Below are 22108 nucleotides of genomic sequence, written 5' to 3' on the forward strand. Positions count from 1 at the left end.
GCTCACGCCCGTAATCCCAGCATTGGGAGGCCAAGGTGGGCGGATCACGAGATCAGGAGATCGAGACCATTCTGACTAGTACAGTGAAACCCCGTCTCTACTAAAAATACAAAAATACAAAAAAGTAGCTGGGTATGGTGGCACACGCCTGTGGTTCCAGCTACTCCAGAGGCTGAGGCAGGAGAATCACTTGAACCTGGGAGGCAGAGGTTGCAGTGAGCCGAGATTGTGCCACTGCACTCCAGCAACAGAGCGAGACTCTGTCTCCAAGGCAAAAAGAAAAGAAAAGAAAAAGAAATGCTGAAGCTAGTGGAGATTGCTGAGTGTAGCTAAATGCAAGCCCAGAAGCATCAAGTGTATGTGGGAATTAAAGGTTAAGCAAGCAAGTGGTCACAACCTACTGACTCACCTGTGTAGAAAAGACCTGCTTTGGCCAGTGCTGCAGCTCCCACAGCTGACTCCCAGGGCCAGTCCTTAAAAGAGTCCAGCCGTAGTTCTTCGTAAGCAAAGATGCTGTCATTGCAATAAGCTTGAATAAAAAGCACAGAGTGAGACCAGCAGGCTTTAGTCTTTTTTTTTTTTCTATGTCTCTATTGCTGCGGCACAAATTAAAGAGACCAGTAGGCTTTGATATTGCAAGTATCAGTGTTCAAGTTGTCCCTTCACAGTTACAGATGGAATGATGTCTAGAGTGTGCTTCAGAACAAATGGGGGAGAAAAGACAAAAAGAGATAGGGACAAAAAAATCAAAAGAAGAACTAAACAAGCAAAGCCTTTGGAAAATGTTTGAGGTTTTACCTGATGCCATAGGTAATTCTCTCTGGACCCAGGAATTCACAAAATGTTCTGCCTGAGGGAAATTAAAATTCAAGTTGTTGTCTTTTTTTTTTTTTTTTTTTTAGGCAGAGTCGCACTCTGTTGCCCAGGCTGAAGTGCAGTGGCACATTCTCGTCTCACTGCAACCTCCGCCTCCTGGGTTCAGGTGATTCCCCTGCCTCAACCTCCCGAGTAGTACAGGCATGTGCCACCACACCCAGCTAATTTTTTTGTGTGTGTATTTTTAGTAGAGACAGACACCATGTTGAAGTTTTTTTTTTTTTTTTTGGAGACAGAGTCTTGCTCTGTTGCCCAGGCTGGACTGCAGTGGCGTGACCTTGGCTCACTGCAAGCTCCGCCTCCCGGATTCACACCATTCCCCTGCCTCAGCCTCCCGAGTGGCTGGGACTACAGGCACCCGCCACCACGCCCGGCTAATTTTTTGTATTTTTAGTAGAGATGGGGTTTCACCATGTTAGCCAGGATGGTCTCGATCTCCTGACCTCGTGATCTGTCCATCTTGGCCTCCCAAAGTGCTGGGATTACAGGTGTGAGCCATCGCGCCCGGCCCATGTTGGAAGTCTTGAGGTTGGTCTCGAACACCTGATCTCAAGAGATCTGCCCAACTCGGCCTCCCAAAGTGCTGGGATTACAGGCGTGAGCTACTGCGCCTGGCCTGATTGTTCGACTTATGAAGTATATACCTATCTGTGAACAAGAACTGAAGGAACTTTTCCCCAGAATGAAGAGTTTCATTGGCTGGAACAGCAGGGTCGTAGGAGAATTATCCCTTTAATTTTGATTTCTGTTGATGTTGCAATTGTTTTTATGCAGTGCAAGCAAGCAAACACACACACACACACACACACACACACACACACACGCATGCATGCAAGCTGTGAATGTTTATGCCTACTCAGTAGGAAGCCTTCTCAGGGTCACTGTTTCCAGAAACTGACCTTGAAAACAGACTTGCATTTAGATATCACAGATGTACTTTGACGAATGAGGAAGTAAGAGACATAGAATGGTATCTAAATTCATCAGGGTATTATATATTGAGCAACTGACTCTTCTGGGAAAGCTGCATCCAATTTCTTTTTGGGGAAACACCTCTCTTCCCCCACTGTCTGGCCATGTTCTCTCTAGAGTTCTGGTCTTCTGAGTCATGTTAATCAATACATTCTCATTTTTATTTAAGCCAGTTTGGATTCCATTTCCCATCACTCTCCAGTAGGAAATTGGTACTGATACAGGATAGTTAGCCAGTGGGGAAGAGCCAGCTCTGCGGCCCACTGTGGGTGACAGCGCATAGGTCAGGAGATCATAGCAAGCGTGCAGATGGGGCAGCAGAGGGAAGCTGGGACAAGTGGATTCATTCATAGAGGGGAAGACTATCAGGAAGGCAAGCAGAGCCCATCAGAAGCCAGCTCTGGAAAAAGAAAAAGGCTCTAGGTCAGCAAGTGAATGTGATATTTTTTCACTTTGAAGATGGGAGCCAGGGGAATGAAAGGAGAAAGGAAGAAAGAAATCAAACCCATGACATAAAAAGAATGCCTACGCCCTTCTGAGTCAGACATTTGTAGGTAATCCAAAGACTTGAGAAAAAAAATTGCTGTTCTACATTACCGTTATGTCAACAAATCCCTTGTAGCTTTGAATATACTGGGCAATTTCCTCTGAGGATTTCTTACTTTGAAGAAATTCACATCTGTAATTAATGAATATAATTAAAATTTACCCCAATACTGTGATAGAGCTGTCCTATATCACGATGAACATTTATAAAAACATACTGAATTGTTGAATTTTATTATACTTCAATAAAATTGCCCAAAAATTTACCACAAAACTTACTTAGGAGAATTACCATTATTCTCATATAATTATTTTTTATTTCTATTAGTGACAACATATGTAGTTATTTAAAATTAAATCTTCAGATTAACTTTTTTCTTGAAATAAAATATACAGTACAATCAAAGAGACTGATTTACAGTAAATATAGGATGGAGCTTTTGATTTTTGGAATTAAGCAGTGGTGACTAAATCTAGTACCTGGGGTTATATGAAAGCTACTGGCAGTAAAGAGAACTACATTTAAAATAATAGGCCAGATGCAGTGGCTCAAATCCAGGAGTTCAACACTAGCCTGGGCAACATGGCGAAACCCCATCTCTACAAAAAATACAAAAATTAGCCGGGCATGGTGCCACACCTCTGTTGTACCAGATACTCGGGAGGCTGAGCGGGGAGGATCACCTGAGCCTGGGGAGGTAGAGGCTGCACTGAGCCACGATCAGGCTGCTGCACTCCAGCCTGGGCAACAGACTGAGACCCAGTCTCAAAAATAAACACAAAAAATCTTTTTAAAATAACAATAATATATTTATCTACCGAACAAAAAATTACCATGCATTAGAAAGTAATGTATATTAGGCACCAGGCATGATGGCTCACACCTGGAATCCCAGCACTTCGGGAGGCTGAGGCAGGTGGATCACGAGATCAGGAGTTCGAGACCAGCCTGGCCAAGATGATGAAACCCTGTCTCTACTAAAAGTACAAAGATTAGCTGGCTGTGGTGGCAGGTGCCTGTAATCCCAGCTACTCAGGAGGCTGAGGCAGGAGAATCGCTTGAACCTGGGAGGTGGAGGTTACAGTGAGCCAAAATCATGCCCCTGCATGCTAGCCTGGGCAACAGAGCAAGACTCTGTATCAAAAAAAAAATAAATAAAAAAGAAAAGAAAAAGTAATGGATGTTAATTTATAAGTTTTGATTTTTTTAAAAAAGAGCATATTGAATACCATTTTAAAAACACATTCATTTCCCATAAAAGAGAAGCAGTTTTAAAATTAACTTTAAAAAATTCCTCCAATTCAGCTGGGCATGGGGGATCATGCCTATAATCCCAGCACTTTTGGAGGCTGAGGCAGGTGGATTGCTTGAGGCCAGGAGTTCGAGACCAGCCTGGTCAACATGGTGAAAGCCCATCTCTACTAAAAATACAAAAATTAGCCAGGCATGGTGGCAGCCACCTGTAATCCCAGCTACTTGAGAGGCTGAGGCAGGAGGATCACTTGAACCTGGGAAGCAGAGTTTGCAGTGAGTCATGATTGCACCACTACACTCTAGCCTGGGCGACAGAGCGAGACTCTGTCTCAAAAAAAAAAAAAAAATCCCTCTAATTCGAATTTCAGTTTTCTTTCTATGGTGCTGTAGCAAAGAATGGGTTGTGAACCCAAAGGCTGGAGCATTAGTCCCCGCTCTTCCACCAGTGGGGTGTGACCAACCTTGCCATCATTCTCTTAAATAAATCACAGGAGAACATGGATGCCATCAGATGATCTGTATATTTCCCCAGGGTCACGATTCTATGTGATAGGCAGCCAGGGTCCCCAGTTTTCAGGTGTAAAAATCTTTCCAAAGATTGCCCTAAGTCTGCACATAATCCATATGGTACACAATGCACGGGGTGTTTCCCTGTTCTCATGATTTATATGGATTGAGGAGGAACTCAGTACCTTAAAAAATTACCATAAAATCAGCTTACATTTATGGAGTGCCACATTTTAAAAAGTGTTAGGGTATACTCATTTTGTTGAGAGTTTATAAAAGAAGCAACAAATTAAAGCCCAAAAAGCTAAAAACAGAGTAACCAGCAAGAAACTTGGGGATTCTTGCTCTAATTCCAGCTCTTAAATTTTATTGACTGACCATATGCTTATGATGACAAACAAATGAAAGGCAAAACAGTTGGTCATCAGTCATCCTCACATTATACATGGTAATTTTTACAAAGCATTTGATCCATATACTTTTTTTCTCATCCTTACAGCCACCAGACAAGCTGTATATTATTATCTGCTGTGGAAGTTGCAGATACCAAGATGAAATCACTTTTGTCAGACCCATACAAAATAGGGCTTGGAAGGCGCGAAGGAATGGGGTTCAGGTTTACATGTCCAAGATAGGAACGGTTCCAAAGACTTTCTTTTTTTTTTTTTTTTTTTTTTTTTGAGACGGAGTCTCGCTCTGCCGCCCAGGTTGGAGTACAGTGGCCAGATCTCAGCTCACTGCAGCTCCGCCTCCCAGGTTTACGCCATTCTCCTGCCTCAGTCTCCCGAGTAGCTGGGACTACAGGCACCCGCCACCTCGCCCGGCTAGTTTTTTGTATTTTTAGTAGAGACGAGGTTTCACCGTGTTAACCAGGATGGTCTCGATCTCCTGACCTCGTGATTCGCCCGTCTCGGCCTCCCAAAGTGCTGGGATTACAGGCTTGAGCCACCGTGCCCGGCCGGTTCCAAAGACTTTCTAAGAATCCCATAAAAATCCCTTCACGCCTGTCACACATCTCCTGCTTTGCATTGCTTGCATGTATGCACATATTTCTATGACAAGGTTTATTACTGCACATTCTTTAGGACTGCAGCAATTCAGATAAGATAAGATGAGATGAGATGCTCTCAAAAGAACACCTGCCCAGGAATGGCATCTCCACCAATGAACACACAACAACTCTGGCTTTGAGCCTTCAGAACCAAGGAATTCTCTTTGCCCCTCTCGCCTCTCCCCTCTCTTCTCTCTCTCTCTCTCAAGAAACTGGAGCCTTGTCATATTGCCCAGGCTGTTCTCAAACTCCTGGCCTCCAACAACCCTCCCGCCTCAGCCTCCCACATAGCTGTGATTACCCATATGAGCTACCATGCACTGCTATGAACTCTGTTTCTAAGGAGCTTATGTGAACCTCTCCCTTTTGCCAAGAAAACTTCCCTTTACCCTCACTGCACGTGCCTGGGGTTTACCATAGTGCATTCCAAATCATAACCCTCTTGTCTTATTCCTGAATAAATTTGACATATTTGGGGATACCTTTCTCTAATTTTTTTTTTTTAGGTTGACACTGCATTTTACATATGAGATTCAGACAAGGTCAGTCCCTTGTCTAGGGTCTGGTAGTCAGGTAGCCGCAGATTCAAGCCTGGCTCTATCTCCTAAGCCTCTGCACTACCCCCTGCCCTTGTATGACAGCCTGAGCTCCTTCCTGCTCTAGGAGTGGTTGCTGGACTGCTGTCTCCCCTCCCTGTGCTTATTACCTTACCCTCCGTCCTATGTTAGAGAAGGCACATGAAGGACCCTCCAGACAGGATGTGTGGCTCTAGTAGGTGCTAGTCACATGATAATGTGATAATGTGTGAATGGTGCCACTGGCACTTGTCCAGTGTATAACCCAGCGACACTAAACACAGTGACCCTGAGGCTAAGTGAAGCCTGAGCTGAGGTCCGAGCTGAGACAGGTGCCCACGAGCAGTGGCTTGTGCTTCAGCCAGGGCTGCTGTTCACTGTTACATACGCATAAATGGCGCACTGTCAGCTCGGACAAGGACTGCCTGGGGGGCTGTTTTGATTCGTCAAGGAGCCAGAGTGACTATCAAATGATTTCAAAATTCTAGCTTCATTCGTCCCTATAACCATCTCGTCTGCTTGTCTAACTTTCTCCTCTTCCTGCCTCTCTTTCCCCTCTTCTCCCTTGTTTACTTCCTCCCTCCTAATCTCCTCACTTTCTTTTCAACTGCAAAAGTAATATATACTTGTTTCCAAAAATTTAAACAAGACAGCAATGAACAAAATAAATGTGAAAATCTGTCACTACTTCACCCCCTGACAAATCCAGATCCAGAAGTATCTACAGTTTGGTTTATATATTTTCATAAGTTTTTCTATGTATTTTCTTTTTTTTTTTTTTTTTTGAGACGGAGTCTTGCTCTGTCGCCCGGGCTGGAGTGCAGTGGCCAGATCTCAGCTCACTGCAAGGTCCGTCTCCCGGGTTCACGCCATTCTCCTGCCTCAGCCTCCCGTGTAGCTGGGACTACAGGCGCCCGCCACCACGCCCAGCTAGTTTTTTGTATTTTTTAGTAGAGACGGGGTTTCACCGTGTTAGCCAGGATGGTCTCGATCTCCTGACCTCGTGATCCGCCCATCTCGGCCTCCCAAAGTGCTGGGATTACAGGCTTGAGCCACCGCGCCCGGCCTTCTATGTATTTTCAAACAACTCCATGTACAGTTTAGTGGTCTTAAACATTTTCAAAGTCTCATACTGCACTTATTGTGCATATTGCTTTCCCACATAACATATCAAAACATATCAAAGATATCCATTCCCTTTTTTTTCTTTTGAGATGGAGTCTCACCCTGTTGCCCAGGCTGCAGCACAGTGGTGTGATCTCAGCTCACTGCATCCTCTGCCTCCCGGGTTCAAGCAATTTCCTGCCTCAGCCTCCCAAGTAGCTAGGACTACAGGCACGCACCACCACGCTCAGCTAATATTTGTATTTTTAGTAGAGATGGGGTTTCACCATGTTGGCCAGGGGAGAGGGGAGATGGGAGAGGAGAGAGGGGAGAGAAGAGTTCAGCACTTGAACTCTAGCCTCAAGTGATTTGCCCGCCTTGGCCTCCTAAAGTGCTGGGATCACAGGCATGAGCCACAGTGCCCAACCATTTTTTTTTTGAGATGGAGTCTTGCTCTGTTGACCAGGCTGGAGTGCAGTGGTGCGATCTCAGCTCACTGCAACCTCTGCCTCCCGGGCTTAAGCAGTTCTCCTGCCTCAGCCTCCCAAGTAGCTAGGATTACAGATGCCTGCCACCACGCCTGGCCAATTTTTATATTTTTAATAGAGACAGGGTTTCACCATGTTGGCCAGGCTGGTCTCGAACTACTGACCTCAAATGATCCACATGCCTTGGCCTCCCAAAGTGCTGGGATTACAGGCATGAGCCACTGTGCTGGGCCTCCATTCACTTTTGTGGGCATGGCTGTCCATGTGCAAGATGACTTATAAATGTAAATAACTGTGCCCAGGTTTGTGGTTAATTTAGCATCCAACCAACAACTTTGCATGTAGTACATGTGTGACAAATATTTGTTAAAGAAAATAGAATCTGAGGCTAGGCACAGTGGCTCACGCCTATAATCCCAGCACTTTGGGAGGCCAAGGCAGGTGGACTGCCTGAGGTCAGGAGTTTGAGACCAGCCTCACCAATATGGAGAAAACCCATCTCTACTAAAAATACAAAAATTAGCCAGGTGTGGCGGCATGCACCTGTAATCCCAGACCTGGGTGGGTAAGGAAGGAGAATCACTTGAACCCAGGAGGTAGAGGTTGCAGTGAGCCAAGATGGTACTGCTGCACTCAAGCCTGGGCAACAGAGTGAGACTGTCAAAAGAAAGAAAGAGAGAAAGAGAGAGAGAGAGAGGAAGAAAGAGAAGGAAGGAAGGAAGGAAGGAAGGAAGGAAGGAAGGAAGGAAGGAAGGAAGGAAGGAAGGAAGGAAGGAAGGAAGGAAGGAAGGAGAAAGAAAATAGAGTCTGAGTCTGACCAGACTGCTAGATCCAAGTGTCAGGTTCCTGGAAATGCAGAAGGTAGAGGAACATGTTAGATGATGCCAGAGGAACACATTTGCTAAATCTAGAGTAGACGGAATTTTACAGGACAGATTACATGGCTTCTTTAACAAATAAGCGACAAGAAAAAAGAGATGGATAAAGAGGAAATCTACAAATTAAAAATCTTAAGGGGCTAAAAATACAAAAATTAGCCTATCTTGGTGGTGTGCACCTATAATCCCAGCTACTCAGAAGGCTGAGGCAGGAGAATCACTTGAACCTGGGAGGCAGAAGTTGCAGCGAGCTGAAGTCACGCCACTGCACTCCAGCCTGGGTGGCAGAGCAAGACTCTGTCTCAAAAAAAAGAAAGAAAGAAAAATTTAAGCAAAAATTATCTACTTACTTGGGGAACCATTTGGCATGTTCCTTTCAAGGATCATCTCCTTCTTCCCAATTTCCTAAACATCCACCACAGCAAAAACACTGTACCGTGTCCTGTTTACCTATATATGAAGGAAAATATTTAGATTGCCTGGCAGTGGCACCAGAGGGTATGTACACAGAGTTGATTGTTTTGTGCAGGAGCAAGACATGCTCCAGGGTGCCTGTGCACTCCCGATCTTATTGGCCTGAGTCTCCATCCACAGTCCCACCACCGGAAATGGGCCCCTCCACCACGGCCGCACTCCAGGTACAGAACCCTAAGCTGTGTAACTCAATATCCTTCCCCAGCTGCCTCCCAGAGCTGGTATGTTGCTCTTTGAGCTCTCAGGGTCAAAGTGATAAGGAAGCCGACTAACACCAGGACCAGCTGAAGTAATGTGCAATTAGAAAACCTATGTTTTAGCTTTGCCATGACATTTCAGCAGAAACATAGGCATGTTTCGTAAACTCTCTGAGCCTCCATGAACTCAGCTGTGAAATGGGAGAGAAAGAGGTAAATTCATTGGATAGGAATTAGTACTCACTCTATGCCTAGCATAAAGTAGGTACAGTACTCAGTAAATGATCATTGTTATTGTAAGAATTCTCATTTATGTATCATAACCCCTAGGGCAGGGCTAGGACAAACAAACAAAACCCTCCAATACTGCAGCAATGAGAAGAATCAAAGAAAGATCATGTAAGAGCAGTAGAGGGAGGATGGGTGAGGAGACTGATATCAGGATGACCACATGAGTTATTTAATCTTTTCAGGGCCTTAAGAATACAGCCAGTATTTTCTAAGGTCCAAGTTTAAGGAGAAGTAACTTTCTTATTTTATGTATATTTGGCAAATTAACACAGGCTGTACTAAATATAAAATGAGCAAAAATAAAAACATTGACGTTGAATTTTGATAAACTAGACCTTATGCCTAATATAACACATTTAACCAGGGAAGAAAGTTTAGCCAAATATTGCAAAAGCAATTGAAAAATGAAACCTAAACTTAAAACGCCAGAGAAACACTTCAGAGAATAATTTCAAGGTACCTGTAAAGACAAAACCAGCCTCTGAGAGCACACGTGGGGATATCCCTTGGGCGTAAAATGGCCAGTGCCTGAAGGATCCAAGTCTAGCCTCTTCTTCTTGGTACCTCATTTTACCTCCTCTCAGCCTGCTCCTCAGATTCTTCACCCTTATGTCGTACTTGGCAATGTTACCAACATCCTTGTTCAGAAGGAACCCACAGTCTGGATGAAACTTCTTGTGGTCTTCTATGGGGAGTCTCCTGAGGCTGGCACCAAAGAGGATGAGGCTACAGCAGAAGCACTGAACCCCAGCTTTTACCCCAGTGAAGTAAAACCCAGCGGCCGCCATCTCCTGCGGTGTCCATGAGCTGTACGGTTCATAGGTCACAAAAGTCTTTAACCTTTTTGCTTCACTGCGCATTTGAGAGTTGTAGCCTTTCCGCATTTTTGCCTGCACTTTCTGCTCATCTTCTTCCATTTCCTTTGCCAGCTGAACTGCATCTATGCCCAGAAGAGCAGACAGCTCTGGCAGAAAATCGTAATCAAACTGGGAGATCCTCTCATCAGAGGCTTCCTGCTGGGTGGCCATTTTCTGAAAAGGGAAATAAAGCAGGTTGATCCCTTAGAGTAAGATTTTTCTTAGAAGAGCATTTCCCACTGTTTCTGAAGAAACCAGGAATTAAAGGAATGCCTGAAATTTCAACGCAAAAGAGAAATTGTTGGGAAAATTATGAAACATCAGTATTTGTCTACTTAATCAACAACTATTTACTAAGCACTTCCTATATATCAGGTACTGTGCTAGGCACTGGGGATCTAGCAACCAACAGGACAGACACCAATCTGCCTCCATTCACGTAGCTTTCCAGACATTAGCTATGGACACAATGTGGTAACACGAGCATATACTTACCATTTACATTAAAGAAAAACATACACAAAATTGGATAGCCTGGCAGCAATGATTTGATCAAATTACTCAGTTTTTAAAAATCATTATTTTGTGTTCAGTTTGAAGTCCCAGTGCTCTGTGCCAAAGCTGCAGATGTCCCACTATAATTATAGCCAGGGGAGATGGCTCATGCCTGTAATCCCAGTGCTTTGGGAGGCCAAGGTGGGAGGACTGCTTAAGGCCAGGAGTTTGACCAGCCTGGGCAACACAGCAAGATCCCATCTCTCTACATGTGTCTCTTTATATATATGCATATATATGTAATCTCTCTCTATATATATATTCTCCGTGTGTGTGTATATATATAATATCACATTAATAAATACATATCTGCAAATTACTCCTTAATGGCTTCATGAATCTCCTCATTTAAGACATTCAGGCTGTTGCCATTTTTCTCTGTATAAACAAATGTTATAGGATAACTGAGTATCCTATAACAAAAAGTGTTTTTCCAGTCATTATTTTTTCCTCACAACAAAGTTTCAAGAGAATTCGAGTCAAGTCATATGTATATTTTTCAAGATTTTTATATATGTCACCAAATTGCTCTGGAGAATGGTGAAATGAAGTCCTTCATATTGTCAGGGTCCTGGTTCTCTCCCAGAATGTTCTCTGTCCTGGGTTTTCAGATCTCAAAATAATTTTATATCCTTCCATTATAGAAGCAGCCCATTAAAGCCCAGTAACAGGCCAATGACTGTTTTTCAGAGGACATATACCTGCCAGAAGCCTCAGGTAACTTTCTAGTCCCAAATCCCCATGACCATCCCTGAGGGGCAGTCACAGGTTTGGTAAGAAGCTCCATGAGCGTGAGTCGGTTGCCGACACTGCTAACATCATTTGAACACTGAGGTGCTATGGCCCCAAAGGAATCTCTTCGAAGTTCCCAAAGAGTCTGACATTTGTTCATTTTTCAAAGCTCCATATAAATTAGCTCCCCATTCCATCTTAACTTTGAGAATAAGGGTTGATAAAATTCCCAAATGTGGTAGGTGATTTCTCCAGGAACCAAGAAATTGAACCAATTTTTGTGCCTTTTCCTCTGTCTTGTAGCTAGCAACTTAATTTTGGATGTTTGGGAAATGTTTCTAGTGGCTCTAGCCCAAGTACTTTCTTTCCTTTTTTTTTTTTGAGACAGAGTCTCACTCTATCACCCAGGCTGGAGTGCAGTGGCGAGATCTTGACTCACTGCAACCTCTGCCTCCCGGGTTCAAGCAATTCTTCTGCCTCAGCCTCCTGAGTAGCTGGGATTTCAGACAGATGCCACCAAACCCGGCTAATTTCTGTATTTTTAGTAGAGACGGGGTTTCACCATGTTGGCCAGGCCGGTCTCCAACTCCTGACCTCAAGTGATCCGCCTGCCTTGGCCTCCCACTCTTGTCCTTGTCGCCCAGGCTGAAGTGCAGTGGCACTTCGGCTCCCACACTGGGATTACAGGCATGAGCCACCACATCCAGCCTAGCCCAAGTAATTTCTAAGAATTTTACCATTTATACTAAGCCTTGCATTTTAGCCAGGTAATCAGCCCCTCCCTGGTAGTTACATGATTAACAAGCACTTCCAATTCAGTCTTAGCTGGATATTTGGATTGAGAGATTAACATTATATCATCAATATAATAAGACATAGTATTAGCCAGGTGCAGTGGCTCATGCCCGTAATCCCAGCACTTTGGGAGGCCGAGGTGGGCAGATCACCTGAGGTCAGGAGTTCAAGACCAGCCTGGCCAACATGGTGAAACCCTGCCTCTACAAAAATATAAAAAATTAGCCGGGCATGATGGTGGGTGCCTGTAATCCCACCTACTTGGGAGGCTGAGGCGAGAGAATCACTTGAACCCAGGAGGCGGAGGTTGCAGTGAGCCGATATCTTCCCATTGCACTCCAGCCTGGGCAACAGAGTAAGACTCCATTTCAAAAAAAAAAAAAAAGGCCAGGCGCGGTGGCTCAAGCCTGTAATCCCAGCACTTTGGGAGGCCGAGGCGGGTGGATCACGAGGTCAGGAGATCAAGACCATCCTGGCTAACATGGTGAAACCCCGTCTCTACTAAAAATACAAAAAACTAGCCGGGCGTGGTGGCGGGCGCCTGTAGTCCCAGCTACTCGGAGACTGAGGCAGGAGAATGGCGTGAACCCGGGAGGCGGAGCTTGCAGTGAGCCGAGATCGCGCCACTGCACTCCAGCCTGGGTGACACAGCGAGACTCCGTCTCAAAAAAAAAAAAAAAAAGATACATTATTTTCCAGTGAAATCAAATCTAAGTTGTTCCTCATTACGTTGTAGCAATAAGCAAGAGAATTTAAATGTCCTGTGGGAGCACCTTAAATGTACATTGGTGGCCTTTTCACACAAATGCAAATTGGTTACGATTTTCTTCTGAAATAGGAATCAAATAGAAAGTAAGTGGCCTGGTGTGGTGGTTCACACCTGTAATTCCAGCATTTTGGGAGGCCAAGGTAGGAGGATTGTTTGTGGCTAGGAGTTTGAGGCCAGTTTAGGCAACTTAGTGAGACCCTTGTCTCTACAAAAAATTTCAAAAATTAGCCAGATGTGGTGGCACAGCTACTCGGGGAGTGGAGGCAGGAGGATCACTTGAGCCCAAGAATTCAAGGTTATAGTAAGCCACAATTATGCCACACACTGTTCATTTTATGAAATCTCTTTCCTCAAAGGCATCCCCATTCAGATGTCATATCCATTCCAATAATACATCAGGGAGAAATGACAACAATTACGCAATTATATTGCATCATTGAATTATATTGAAATATAATTCACTGGGAGTAGTGCCTCATGCCTGTAATCTCAGCACTTCAGGAGGCCAAGGTGGGTGAATCACCTGAAGTCAGATGTTTGAGACCAGCCCGGCCAACATGGCAAAACCCCATCTCTACTACAAATACAAAGAAACAAACAAAAAAATTAGCCGGGGGTGGTGGCGCGTGCTTGTAGTCCCAGCTACTCGGGGCCAGCCATAGTGACTCACGCCTATAATCCCAGCACTTTGGAGGCTGAGGCCAGGAGTTTAAGACTAGCCTGGCCAACATGGTGAAACCCCATCTCTACTAATAATACAAAGAAAAAGAAAAAGAAAAAGAAAAACCTGGGCATGGTGGTGCATGCCTATAATCTCAGCTACTCAGGAGGCCGAGGCAGGAGAATTGTTTGAACCCAGGAGGCGGAGGTTGCGGTGAGCCAAGATCATACCACTGAACTCCAGCCTAGGTGACAAGAGTGAAATTCCATCTCAAAAAAAAAAGAAAGAAATGTAATTCACCCATCATAAAATTCACCCATTTAAAATGAACAACTCAGGGTGTGGTGACTCATATCTATAACCCCAGTGCTTTGGAGGCCAAGGTGGGAGGATTGCTTGAGGCCAGGAGTTGAGATGAGCCTGGGCAACATAGCTAGACCCTGTCTCTAAAAAATTTTTTTAAAAAGAAAATGAAAACTTAGCTGGGCACGGTGGCACGTGCCTGTAGTCCTAACTACTCGGGAGGCTGAGGTGGAAGGATCTCTTGAGCCCAGGAGTATGAAACTGTAGAGAGCTACTATCGCACTACTATACTCCAGTCTGGGAAACAGAGTGAGGCTCTGTCTCTAAAATAAGTAAATACAATGTACAGTTCAATAGATTTCAGCGTATTCATAAACAAGCAGAACCATCACCACAATCAATTGTAGAACATTTTCATCCCCCTAGAAAGAAACGCTATGCCCATTAGCAGTTGCTTTCCATTTTTCCCATTACCCTCCTACCCCTACGCAACTACTATGCTATTTTTTGTCTCTATAGATTTGCCTACTGGGGACATTTCATATAGATTGAATCAAACAATACGTGGTCCTTTGTGTCTGGTTGCTTTCACTTAGCAAAATGTTCATGTTGGTAGAGGTGCTTAAAAAATAAAATAAAAAGAACAACAAAAAAAGGAAGCCAAATTCATCCATGTTGTAATGTTTTAGTACTTCATATTCCTTTTCATTGTCAAATGATATTTCATTATGTGGATATACCACATTTTATTATTATATATACCATATTTTATTCCTCAACCCAGTGGATACGTGGATTGTTTATACTTTTTGGCTATTATAAATACTGCTGTGCACATTAGTGTACAAGTTTTTGTATGGACATTTTTCACTTTTTTTTTTCTTGAGACAGGGTCGCGCTCTGTCACCTAGGCTGGAGTGCAATGGCTTGATCACCATCCATTGCAGCCTCAACCTCATAGGCTGAAGCGATCCTCCCACCTCAGCTTCCCAAGTAGCTGGTACTACAGGAGCACACCACCATTTTTTATAGAGACGGGGTGTGGAGGGTGTTCGGGGGGGTCTCCCTATGTTGCCCAGGCTAGTCTCAAATTCCTGGGCTCAAGTGATCCTCCCACCACAACCTCCTAAAGTGCTGGGATTACAGGCATAAGCCACCACACCTGGCCCATTTTCCACTCTTAAACTTACAGTTGCATTGTCATATTAAACTAATTAAGTTAATTGCCCTTTAATTTTCTATTAGCAGGTATAACAATACATTATGCACCATGCTCCAATGATGACAACAAAGTTTTTCACCACTCCGGGCATTTTATCCACACCAATGTAAATGTCCTTAGGTCCCATAGCACCGAGAAACTCTGCCACCCTTTTCTTTACACCACACTGCTCTAAAGCAACTGTAGATTCTGCTTTTGCATCATCCTAAAGGTTTATTTGTTTAATTCATCAAGACTAGGATACATTAGAAATCTTGGCAGGGCACAGTGGCTCACACCTGTAATCCCAGCACTTTGGGAGGCTAACGCGGGAGGATTGCTTGAGCCCAGAAATTTGAAACCAGCCTAGGCAACAAAGTGAGATGGAGTCTCGCTCTGTCACCCAGGCTGGAGTGCAGTCGTGCAATTTTGACTCACTGCAACCTCCGCTTTCCAGGTTCAAGCAATTCTCCTGCCTCAGCCTCCTGAGTAGTTGGGATTACAGGCATATGCCACCATGCCCGGCTAATTTTTTTTATTTTTAGTAGAGACAGGGTTTCACCATGTTGGCCAGGCTGGTCTCAAACTCCTGACCTCAGGTGATCCGCCTGCCTTGGCCTCCCAAAGTGCTGGGATTACAGGCATGAGCCACCATGCCCAGCCCTTTCCTTTTTTTTTTTTTTTTTAAGAGACAAGGGTTCACTCTGTTGCCAAGGCTGTAGTACAAGTGCAGTGGCATGATTCTAGCTCACTGCAGCCTCAGATTCCTAGGCTGAAGCGATCCTCCTGCCTCAGCCTCTCTCAAAGTGCTGGGATTACAGGTGTGAGCCATGACACCTGGCCTCCTTTCTTTTGAATGATATTAATCTGTTCATCATTCAGCACAATTTGGAGCAAAGGAGCTAGTAAGTCTTCAACAGCCTCTCACTTCATCCTGCTTCCCCAGTAGTAGGGTCACACAAAAAGTCCACAAAGGTGGAGGTCCTCTTATCACAGCATCAATCATCACTTAAGTCAAAGAGATAAAATTAAGGGATACCTTAGTTTCATCACAGAACCAATCCCAATGTGCTTGCTTGCATTCTCAATGTTTCAGTCACCTCTAGGGAGTATTTCATCTAATAATTATGGGTGTAATTGGGCAGTTCCCCCTTACAAGATGTGTTTTATTTACTCCCACCTTTGTCCAGCTCAACTGATTTGGAATTTGCCCAGCTAACCACATTCCGGCAAAAGCTGCAGCTAATTGAAGATCTTCAACGAATTCAGCTAATGAAGACCAAGCACACCTTGTGTACATGTACATTCATTTGAAGGTACATTTGGCAGTACCTAATACAAGGAAAAGAGCTCCTTTGTCATTCATGTATATCATGTCCAGCAGTGGTTCTGCAGGAAGCTCTGTCAGCCCACAGGCAACTTAACTCTTGTGTAGTTCCCTGTTTCAGTTGTCTCTTGATGCCCTCCCACTGTAGTTTCTTTGGTAATTATCTACCAGATGAGGGTCACATTCCCATTAGAAGAAATATCTGCCCAACTCCCCTTTGGCATCATGTTCCTTCCCTTTACAGAAGGAACTTGGTGGATTTGGCAACGCAGGGCTCTTTTTTAGTTACTTTCATTTTTGCCAAAGCAGCCTAACCAGCTAGGGAACTGGATTCTTGGCTGACTTCCTCTGTGTCTGGATTTCTTTTTAAATCTATTTAACTATTTCCTCTTGCTCTGCATCAACCACATTCAAGTTCCATTGCCATCCCTTTCTTCCCATTGAGAGTTGTAGCACTTCAGCAAATTCAAACAGGGATTCCCCAGCAACCAGCCTGGCACCGGTGGCTCTAAATCTTCCCCACTTTTCATCTTTCTCCCAAAGCCTTAGCTATCATTTAAATTATAAAGTAAAAAACTGGGGGGCCAGGTGCAGTGGCTCACACCTGTAATCCCAGCACTTTGGGAGGCTGGGACGGGCAGATCACTTGAGTTCAGGAGTTCAAGACCAGCCGGGCCAACATGGCGAAACCCCATCTCTAATAAAAATACAAACAAATTAACCAGGTGTGGTGGTGCAATGCCTGTAATCCCAGCTACTCGGGTGGCTGAGGCATAAGAATTGGTTGAACCCAGGAGGCAGAGGTTTCAGGCTTCAGTGCCACTGCACTACAGCCTGGGCAACAGCGTGAGACCCTGTCTTGAAAAACAAAACAAAACAAAACAAAAATCTTGGGCCCGGCGCAGCTGCTCACACCATAATCCCATCACTTTAGGAGGCCGAGGCAGGCAAATCACTTGAGCCCAGGAGTTTGAGACCAGCCCAGGCAACATGGTGAGACTCCATCTCTACAAAAAAATAATTTTGCTTAAAGTTAGGCAGCTGTGATGATGTGTGCCGTAGACCCAGCTACTCGGGAGGCTGAGGTGCGAGGATCTCTTGAGCCTAGGAGGTTGAGGCTATATAGCCATGATCGAGACACTGCACTCAACTTGGGCGACAGAGTAAGACCCTGTCTCAAAAACAAACAAACAAAAATTTAATGATCCTATTCACAGTACCCTCGTCATCAATTACACAGGTTTGGATAATTGAAAAGACTCAGAGGACTCTGCATAGTATACTCACCTAAGGCTTTAATAAAGGTAAAGGATAGATTAAAAAAAAAAAAAAAAAAAAAAAAAAACAACCTCCAACAAACCAAAAGGCAAGTGAAACACCAGGCCCAGTTCCTAGGGTCCTTTTGCAGACACAAAGGATGTGGAAAATGTGCTTCATCTTTAAGTAATGAACCAGCTAGATACATGCAAGACACCTTGGTCTCAGGAGAACCATAACCTCATCTGAGGCTCTTTTATACTCCTCTGATGAGGTAGCCAACACTAGCTTGCATACCAGGGCTCAAAATCAGGAACAAGCTGGTATAGTCAAGCTGGGGCAGTGGCATGCACCTGTAATCCCAGCTACTTGGGAGGCTGAAGTGGGAGGATCACTTGAGCCCAGAAGTTCAAAGCCAATGAGATTTCATCTCCAAAAAGAAAGAAAGAAACAAGAAACAGGCTGCTCCCTGATCTGTCTCCCACCCCAGCACAAGACTCTATTAATCACTGACTAGTACATTTCATTTAGGTTTGGCCAAGGAACAGCACCAAGGCTTCAGGCCTCCCCAGAGATGAATGAGTACAGGGTTGCAGCAGACCAGCAGACATTGATCCTGTCTGACATAACAAAGTTTGGTGGTCAATCATGCCAGTCTAGAGGCTGTTTCTGGGGGAGGAGAAGTAATTTCCAAGGCCCTTTCCAGGTCTAATATTCTTTGACTACAGTGCTAAGAGTGCCACTGAGGTAACTGTGCCATGGAGCTAGGATTTAAATCCAAGTCTGTGTGACTCCAGTGTCTGTCCTGTTTCCTCCATACCATCCTGCCTCCAAAGAGAGAAATAATAGCAAGACAAAGAAGGGGCCATAGGTTTAGGTGTAGAAGAAAATCACCTTTGCCACAGATGGTAACTTACTTACCTGAGGTTTATCTACAGTTTTAGTCTAATGGAGGAGAATGCTGGCCAGGGGAAGGAAAGTAGGAGGCTGAAGTACAAATGCTCTGTTCCTCCTTTAATAGGAGGCAGTGAGAAAATATTTAAGGAACTGAAACGCAAAACAAATTGCGCAGTCATAGATGTTAACAGTAAATGCTCTAAGGTCTTGAGTCAACAGGATCCAATCAGGACCCAAGGGGAGTAATGAAACCTACGGAGTCTCACACCAGAAGTATTTTATTCTAGTTTTTTTGTTTCTGTTGTTTTTGAGACAGTGTCTCACTCTGTCGCCCAGGCTGGAGTGCAGTGGCACGATCCTAGCTCACTGCAGCCTCAAGCTCCCAGACTGAAGCGATCCTCCTATCTCGACCTCCCAAAGTGCTAGGATTATAGGCATGAACCACCACACCCGGACTTTCTTCTAGTTTGTTGAGATTGGTTAACAGTTAAGGTGCTAGTGTCTTATTTCTGTTATAGCAACAGTTTCTATCTTTCTGGTAGCTTTTAGGATCTTTTCTCCTAAGTGTAGATCTCTCTACGTTCATTGGGCTGGGTATTCAATGGGCCTTTTCAATCTGAACTCTTGGGTCTCCCATCAAGCCTGGGAAATTACCTTCTATTATTTCTTTGGTAACTTCCTACTGTCTGTTACTCTCTTTTTACTCTTTTGGTATTCCCACTGTTTAGGTGAGAAATTAATTGATCACTTTTTTTCCCCCATATATTATTTTCCTACTTTCTAAGGGTCTTGCTCTGTCATCCAGGCTGGAATGCAATGGCACAATCACAGCTCACTGCAGCCACCACCTCCTGGGCTCAAGTGATCCTCCCACCTCAGCCTTCCAAGTTGCTGGGACTACAGACATGTGCTACCATGCCCAGCTAATTTTTAATTGTATTTCGTGTAGAGATGGGGGACTCACCACGTTGCCCAGGCTGGTCTCGCACTCCTGGGCTCAAGTGGTCTGCCGGCCTCAGCCTCCCAAAATGCTGGGATTACAGATGTGAGCCACCACACCCAGCTGTCCTCTCCTTTATATTCCAGCTCTCCAATCGTAGTTTAAAATTTCAGCAATTAAAATTTCCCACAGCTCTTTCTTTTCTGTTATTTTCATAGTGTCAACTTTGCCCACACTGGTTCTCTAGGTCAGCTAAGAGAAAGTCATGTGTTCAATTTTGGGGGCAGCAGGGAAGACTTCTTTAATTTTTTTGCCCCAGGGTAAACACTTGTGTGTCAAATATTCTGATCATGGGGTAGGGGGAGCTGACTGTCCCACGCACAGGCTTCCAATTAGTCCCTCAATTTTCAGCCCTTCATGTCACTCCAGCGCTCCTTCCTACCTGGCATCATGTCCACGGTTACTCCAAGCTTCTCCATAGGGCAGATAGTCTCTCATAGGAGGAGACTCCATACTCAGGAAGCGGTTTCCTTGGGCTGCTTCCTTCATGACTACTAGTCCGTTTAGTTTCTACTTTCCAAGAATGTGTTAAAACATTCTGTGCTACTGGTCCCATTTCTGTTTTATTTATTTATTTATTTTACCTTTAAGCTCTGTTGGACTTGACATTCCTATTTTCTTAATTTTCCTGGGTTTATACTTTTAAGAATCAGTAATATTGTGTATTACCAAAAAAAAGAATTAAAATTTACATAGAGTCTATAAAGGAAAAACCATTTCTCTACTCACATTTCTGACATCAAATATATGAGTTTTCCACCAACCAATTCTCCGCAGACAGCAGCTGAGTGTCCTACAATTTTACTCAATTCTGATGCTAAGTAACCAGAGTTAGTGCAGACCCCACGGGTTAGGGGCTCAGCCCCCAAGACTGCCCCCTACTTCGGATGCCAGCCACAACTATTAGGAGCCCAGGGTACCCACACTTCTGTCCAAGTTCACTACAAATCAAGGGCATCTGCAACCCCCTCAGGTTCAATAATTTCTTTCTTAGGGGTTGGGGGAGTTTAGGAGCAGAGGTTTAATAGGCAAAAGAAAGAACAATGAGAACAGATCTCTCCCTTCTGAGGGGCTTCCGAAAGGAAAATCCGGCCCGCGGTGGACTGCACCCGATTTTATAGGCAGGCCTGAGGAGGCGGTGTCTGATTTGCCTACAGCCCACAGGTTGGTTTGACCAGGTGTGACGTTTACATAGTGCGATGGGGAAGGTTGGTCACCCCACCTGAATCTTACTATGACAAAGGGCAGAGTGACCTTGACATGCCATGTGCTTTCCAGAGCAAGGGCAGAGAGTGATGCTCACTGTGGTGGGGGAGGAGACCCTCTGTTCCTAGAAAATCACAACAGCCTGCCCCTGTGCTATATCCCCGGTTACTACAGCATTCCTTGTTCTTGCCTAACAAGATTACGTCCCTGCACTGTAAAACTCCCGCAGCACTGCATACAGAGGGAGGATAGGAGACACGGTGGTCGTGGACAGGAAATGAGGGAATTATGATAGGAAAGTTGGAGGTCCTGTTGCCGACACTCCTTAGAGTGGTCGGAGGCTGGGGTGAGTCCAGAGGCCTTCGGATGGCACCAGGAGGTAGCCCCAGCCAGAAATCCTCCGTTGCTCCAGGACCTCTTCAGCCCCACACGACGGCTTGGTCCTCCGTGAAAGGAAACTGGTTCAAACATGGCCAATATGCCCAGCAGCCCGTGGGTACTTGGGGGTTCTCCATGTTCTCCCCAGCAAGCCTGCCCCCCGAGACTTGTAAGGCCGGCAGGCACGCTCATCATTTTTAAACGGCTAATTGTTGAAGGCAGTTTTCCCATTCACAGAAGCAGAAGGGGGCCCAGTATTTGGTTTGGTCTGATTCTAAAATGGAGGCCAAGAGCCTCGAAATCAAAGGACAGAGTTGAGGTCTGCTCCTCTACTCACCTTTCCAATGAATGCACCTTGGAATCCCAGACGAAGTCCCCAATATGAAGTGGCATTGTTGCCTGGGGTCAGTACCCGGGGTTCGTCGTCTCACACCAAGAAGGTTAAGGACACAGATACACACGAGGAGTGGGTTTAGGAGCGGAGGTTTAACAAGCAAAAGAAAAAGGAGAACAGCTCTCTCTCTTGCGAGAGAGAGGGGCTTCCGAAAGGAAAATCCCAGTTTTGATCATTTCTTATAATGGCTTACAGAACTCAGAAACTGTACTTATGTTTACTGATTTATTGTAAAGGATACAGATGAACAGGCAGTTGAAGAGGTACACAGGGCAAGGTCCAGAAGGGTCCCAGGTGAACACAGGACCTTTTGGCTTCTTGCAGTTTGAGGTGCATCGCCTGTTAGGGTTAACCAAACCAAAAGCTCTCCAAACCTGCGGTTTATTTTTTAATGGAGGTGCCATCACTTAGGCATGATTGGTTAAATTACTGGCCATTGGTGGTTAGTCAATCTCCAGCCCTTTTACCCTCTCTGGAGGTCAAGGGGTGGGGCTGCAAGTCCCAGACCTCCAATCATGCCTTAGTCTTTCAGGGCATAGCCGCCATCCTGAAGTTGTCTAAA

The 22108-nt window shown here is 44.8% G+C and overlaps 1 protein-coding gene across 1 annotated transcript in view; it reads right to left on the reverse strand.

Moving 5' to 3' along the window:
• The window catches only part of NAI (NLR family apoptosis inhibitory protein), a 54269-nt gene extending 32685 nt beyond the window's left edge, over positions 1-21584 (reverse strand). Inside the window, exons 1-6 of the mRNA XM_071098833.1 lie at positions 21490-21584; positions 9675-10245; positions 8603-8702; positions 2446-2527; positions 799-850; positions 410-529 (exon numbers count right to left, since the gene is read on the reverse strand). Coding sequence (XP_070954934.1) covers positions 410-529; positions 799-808 — 130 coding nt within the window. The 5' untranslated portion in view covers positions 809-850; positions 2446-2527; positions 8603-8702; positions 9675-10245; positions 21490-21584. The remainder of the gene's footprint in view (positions 1-409; positions 530-798; positions 851-2445; positions 2528-8602; positions 8703-9674; positions 10246-21489) is intronic.
• Positions 21585-22108: the final 524 nt, after the last annotated feature.

The sequence above is a fragment of the Macaca nemestrina genome, chromosome 6, assembly GCF_043159975.1.
Source record: "Macaca nemestrina isolate mMacNem1 chromosome 6, mMacNem.hap1, whole genome shotgun sequence".
NCBI classification, from domain to species: domain Eukaryota; kingdom Metazoa; phylum Chordata; class Mammalia; order Primates; family Cercopithecidae; genus Macaca; species Macaca nemestrina.